This window comes from Rosa chinensis, chromosome 7 (assembly GCF_002994745.2).
Source record: "Rosa chinensis cultivar Old Blush chromosome 7, RchiOBHm-V2, whole genome shotgun sequence".
Taxonomy (NCBI): Eukaryota; Viridiplantae; Streptophyta; class Magnoliopsida; order Rosales; family Rosaceae; genus Rosa; species Rosa chinensis.
The window spans coordinates 5,337,878-5,343,877 of NC_037094.1; the positions used below are offsets into that span (position 1 = coordinate 5,337,878).

General features: G+C 40.8%; 1 protein-coding gene across 1 annotated transcript; it reads left to right on the top strand.

The window, feature by feature from the left end:
- Positions 1-3,721: 3,721 nt before the first annotated feature.
- On the top strand, positions 3,722-6,000 carry LOC112178918 (cytochrome P450 CYP736A12). Its single transcript, XM_024317190.2, has 2 exons — positions 3,722-4,515; positions 5,077-6,000. The coding sequence occupies exons 1-2, from the start codon at positions 3,835-3,837 to the stop codon at positions 5,908-5,910; spliced, it is 1,515 nt and encodes a 504-aa protein (XP_024172958.1). The 5' UTR covers positions 3,722-3,834; the 3' UTR covers positions 5,911-6,000.

The window sequence follows — 6,000 nt, forward strand, 5'->3', positions numbered from 1 at the left end:
GCTGTGAAGTTCACTGTAGCCGATCGGAACATTCGTCGATTTTCGGCAATTCCGGCCATCCCCGGCCACCAAACCGGCGTCGAAGGTTCAGTTTTTGCCAAGGATCATTTTGCCCCTAGCCTTGAGCCATGATTTGCAGTGTGGAGGTCGAATCGACGATTTGAAATCCTAGGGTTCTTGGGTTTTTCTAGAAAAACTTCACCAGCCAATTTCTATCACTTACAGGTAAAATTGGAACTTGTTGTAGTTGTGAAAAATGCTTGGACTGTTGAGTAGGCGGTGCTGCCAAAATTTGGTGACCATCGGAGGTGGTGGCTATCGGTGCGTGGGCCCCACGAGCCGCCACTGTGGATGGCGCGTGGAAGCGCGTGGGCTGGTTTATAATTCCTGTTTTGGCCCAATTAAATCCTATAAATGTTGTGGAGCTTGTATGTGAAGTTTGGTGGGAATTGAAGGAGTTTTGTATCGATTGTGTAATTCCGAAGTTTAGGTTGTCGATCATTGAATTATGAGAATCCGGCCGTCAGATTTCTCTCGGTTCTGCCCTAGAATCTTTAAACTAATGAGTTGGTATTAAGGGTGAAGTTGGATTAAATTGGAAAAGAAATTGGAAGTTTGATTTAGGAGAATAAGATATTAGAATCGTATTTAATTGCCGAATCTTTATTCACGAATTATAATTGTGTACAGGGCGAGATACCGAGCTATTACTCGATGAAGGAACTCGTATGCGTGATCGCCTAAATAGTACTGTGAGTGGACATTTATTTTAAATTAAATGTGCATGCAGTATATTATTATTTTCCGATTGAGGTTTAATTTATTATTTGAATTATTGAGTGTTATGATTTTATGAGCTTGATTTCTTGAGATTTAGTATGCTCTATGAGTTACGGGATTATTAGTGAATTTCCTTCTCGAGGGCTTTCAATAGATTTTCAAGCTATTTATTGATGAGTTTTGAGTTGGGAAATGATTTTCGGAAAGTGTTTGATTAAGAAAATATAGTGAGAATTAATGATTTCGAATATCGATTTATATGGTGATTTATGAGTATGAATGATTTAGCAAATATTTGAGCATGATCGAATTATCGAGATTTCTTGAGTTTTGAGCTCCACACTTACAGCTTTGAAGTTATATTGAGATTTCTTTCCGAAAACATTTATTGATTTACCGAGGATTTATGCTTTCGAGGATTTATTGAGATATTGAGTTTTGAGTTTTGAGTTATCGAGATATTCTTAAGTTATACTTTCGGTGAATTATTGATGACTTATTGGATTAATAACGGGTTTCCTTCCGAAAGAAATTATTTTAAGGAGGTTGATTCCAGTTTATTGAGGAGGCAACTAAGTCAGCGCATGCATGCATTACCTAGTCGGCAGTCCCTTCTAGGTAATAGTCTGGTCGACAGTCCCTTCCAGATTACATCCCGGTCGGCAGTCCATTCCGGTGAGTCACCTGGTCGGCAGTCCCTTTCAGGTGACATGAGGTAGTTGGTCGGCAGTCCCTTCTAACTACCTGTGGCTAGTTGGCAGTCTCTTTTACCCACCGCCTCCTATTCCGGTTGACAGTCCATTCCGATGCGTCACCTGGTTGGTAATCCCTTCCAGATGACATGAGGTAGTCAGTTGGCAGTCCCTTCTAACTACCTGTGGCTAGTTGGCAGTCCCTTCTACCCACCGCCTCCTATTCCGGTTGGCAGTCCCTTCCGATGCGTCATCTGGGTGGCAGTCCCTCCCAGATGGCATGAGATGATTAGACAGCAATCATTTCTAATCCTCAAATGAGTTTTCTTGAAAAGGATTGTGTTGGAAATATTGTGAAATCTCGCTGCATGTCGGTTTTGTTAACAAGATGTTTGAAATATGATTACTTATATGAGGGATTGGAGATTTTAAGAGATTGCAAGATGTTCTATTTTACGTGATTAAGATTGCAGTAAAGACGATGATTAAGAGTGTTTCCAAGATTGTTACTGCATGTGCGTTTTTAGAGAATAATTTGGGAAAGCATTAAGTTTTACTTATACATTCGAAATTACTTATTTTTGTCCACTCACTCTAACGGTTTTTAAATGTTTTCCCCTGGGCCTTTTGGTTTCAAATACCCAGTTTGCAGGCTAGTTTAGCTTGAGGTCGAGCGTACTTGGGGTTGAGGCATAGCTGTCATAGCTTCCGCATTATAAAAGTTTCGGTCATTTATCTTATATTTTATCATCTTGTACGCTTGTACATTAGATTGCTCTGATAACCCATGATATTAATATTCTTAAGTTCAGAATTGTTTATGAAATGGGAGATGTTGTGATATAGGGAGCAGGGTGGCTCTAGAAGAATAAGGGTGGATTATTTTAGAAGTGTAACTGTCTTCTACAGGTTTTTGGGTAGTCCACTTTTAGAGAGAGTTCCGCCAAATTTTTGGTAGAATTTTTTCTGAGGTGGGCCCCGCAGGGCCACTTTGGATTTCAAGAAGCGGGTCCTGTCAGCCTGGGTCTGCAATTAGGGCTAACCACAGTTCGGCTAGTTGTTGTACAGCTAGTGCACTGCTGTAACTGGAAGCTCCCCACTGGCATGCTACCGCAGGACTTGGACATGTCTGAGAATTTGGCATATCAATGTCAAAAGACAAACACTTGCTTGCCCAAGCCAACTTACCATCTTATGTATTTTTTATTTTTTTATTCTTCAGCTTAAAGAAATGTGCGCAATGCAATTGGTATAATGATTTCTTCAGTATTAATTATTGTTTGTATATGAATCAATATGTTCATTGATCAAGGTAGTCGAGAGCAAGTTTCTTAGGCCGGAACTCTAATTATACCACATTACAAATTCCTTTTGAGCTCGTCTTGTTTAGTGAGCTTATAAACGAACCATAGCTTCTTATCTTTAGGGAAAAATCATGTACTAAGATGGTACTGTTGGTGCATAAAAATTGGGAAGATTTATCCACCTACGTTTTTGATTAGAGTGGGTGTAAATGCTTCGCGGTTAATGTCTTCACATCCTTCAAATTTGAGTCAGTGTATGTAAATCAAGTCGGAAGATGAAAGGAGTACCTGCAAAAGATACTCTGATGCCCAAGTCAATGAGTGTTGAATTGTAGTGGGTACACCTCGAGAGGATTTCTCCTCAAGAGAATTTGGACTTCTCAGCGCTTTTCAAATAGATTAGGTCGTGTCTTGATTAGAACTTGATTTTACCTCAATTAGGATAGCCTCGAGGGGATTGCACCTGAGGGAATTTTCCTCACCCGGATCCGTCTTAAGGAGATTTTACCCCACCTAAATTCAGCTCGAGAAGATTTTACCTCATTCAGATTTAGCTTAAAGAAATTTCTCCTCATTCTAATTTAGCTGAAGGAGATTCATCTCAAACAAATTAAGCTGCCTCTCTATCGGTTCATATAGGGACAAACTGTTTTTAAAATTTTCACCTCCACAGGTACTTGCACAAAGGAAAATGATAAGGTTTGGGCACAAATCACGATGGGACAACCTAGGTTGCTACGTCAACATAGCTGCTTTTGTCTCATTCCTCGGTCTATTTGACTTTCATGTACTAACTTTTCCTAATACAGTGATACCAGTCTACTGGTGTATGTCTTCATTTGTTTTTTTTTTCTTTTTTTGGATTCTTTCATAGGCCGAGAACTTACCAAAAATCTACCTACATTACTAAAGTTGATTTAAATATTTACAGAACGTTGGTCAATTTGTTTGGAGCAGAGGGTTGGTCCGTTCGTATAAATGAGTCCCTAAGCTCGTCATGTCGTCCAATCTTTCCCATTATCTCTCTGAAATCCACACAAAACAGAGAGCCAGAAAAGATGAGTCCTTCAACAATAATAGCCATCCTCCTGGTTCTCCTCACATGCCTTTGGTCACTCATCTCTGCTTCCTCCAAATCAAAACACAAAAAACTACCACCCGGCCCTCGGTCACTGCCAATAATCGGAAATCTCCACATGCTAGGCAACCTCCCCCATCGAAGCCTCCAAGGCCTGGCAAAAAAATATGGACACATCATGTCCATCCGTCTAGGCAGTGTTCTGACCATAGTAGTCTCCTCCCCCAAAGCCGCAGAGCTATTCCTCAAAACTCATGACACTAATTTCGCCAGCCGGCCCAAAATCCAAGCCTCAGAGTACATATCCTACGGCACAAAGGGCATGGCCTTTTCCGAATATGGTCCCTATTGGCGCCATGTAAGGAAGCTCTGTACGCTTCAGCTTTTCTGTCCGGCAAAAATAGAGGTTTTCGCGCCGCTGAGAAAGGATGAGCTGGGAGTGCTGCTGAGAAAACTCAAGAAAGCTGCAGAGGAAGGTGGAGTTGTGGATGTTAGTGGGCATATTGGTGTGATGAATGAGGACATTACGTACAGGATGGTGTTGGGTTGTAAGAGGGATGATAGGTTTGATTTGAAAGCCATTGTTGAGGAAACGTTTTTCTTGGCCGGGGCTTTCAATATATCTGATTTTGTTCCTTCCCTTACTGCACTTGATATTCAGGTATGCTAATTAATCCAACTCTTTCCCATAGGCATTTCCTTTCTCTTCGATCATTCATTTATGAACTGATATAATGGTAGACTAGTTCCGGCCAAAAGTTATTTAATTTTACATTAATTATTGCATTTATACATGGAGTCAGTCTTTGGACACTGAACTATTCAAAATTTCGAACCAACCACACTAGATCTTGATGGGAACCCAGCTGCACTCCTTTGTCTCTATATGAACTACATTAGGATCAGGATCAAGAAACTAGAAGTCAAACATAGGAAACCAAGTTTTGTGAAAGTTTCAAAGTCGTCTTTGTTGGCCGCTAGGTAGAAAATCATACATTACCTTTCCTTTTCCTCTAGGCTGCTGGGCACTTCTGATTCGTTGTTATTTTATATTTTTATTGATCTTATTCATGTGTACAGTTTTACAGTTAGCAAGGTAGCCTTTTCCATGGTGACTCCAAGATTGGACTATGATACATAATATTCATAGACTCCAGTCTAGATTGCCTAAGTGTATACTTTTTACTATATGTTAATGTACATATTTTTCTACGTATATCAGGGGTTAACTAAGCGAATGAAGAAAGTTAGCAAGACGATCGATCAGCTCTTGGAGAAGATAATTGACGACCATGAACAAGTTGCTAAAACTACGAGTGGGAAACAAGGCAAGCATGAGGACTTTGTAGACGTCTTGCTTTCATTAATGAACCAACCGTTGAACCCGAATGATGAGCAAGTTCATTTTCTTGATCGAACAAATGTGAAAGCCATCTTACTAGACATGCTTACGGCGGCTTCTGATACTTCGGCCTCATCGATTGTTTGGAGCCTTTCCGAGCTCTTAAGGCATCCAAGGGTCATGAAGAAGCTCCAAAAAGAGCTCCAAACTGTGGTTGGCATGGACCGAATGGTGGAAGAGACTGATTTGCCAAAGCTAGATTACTTGAGTATGGTGGTCAAGGAGAGCTTCAGACTACACCCAGTTGGACCATTACTAATCCCACATGAATCTATCGAGGACATTGCAATAGATGGATACGACATACCTAAGAAGTCGCGGATCATTGTAAACATCTGGAGCATTGGAAGAGATCCTAGTGTATGGTCAGAAAATGTTGAGGAATTTTATCCTGAAAGGTTCATGAACAACAATATAGACCTCCGGGGACATGACTTTCAGCTCATCCCATTTGGGTCTGGCCGAAGAGGTTGTCCAGGTCTGCAATTAGGGCTAACCACAGTTCGGATAGTTTTGGCACAGCTGGTGCACTGCTTTAACTGGGAGCTCCCAACTGGCATGCTACCTCAAGACTTGGACATGTCTGAGAAATTCGGTTTATCAATGTCGAAGGCCAAACACTTGCTTGCCAAGCCGACCTACCGTCTTCTGTAGCTTGTTCATTCGTCCACTATTTCGTAGCATAAAGAAATGTGTGCAATGCAAGCATGAGTGAAAATTAATAAAATGGTTTCATTAGTACTA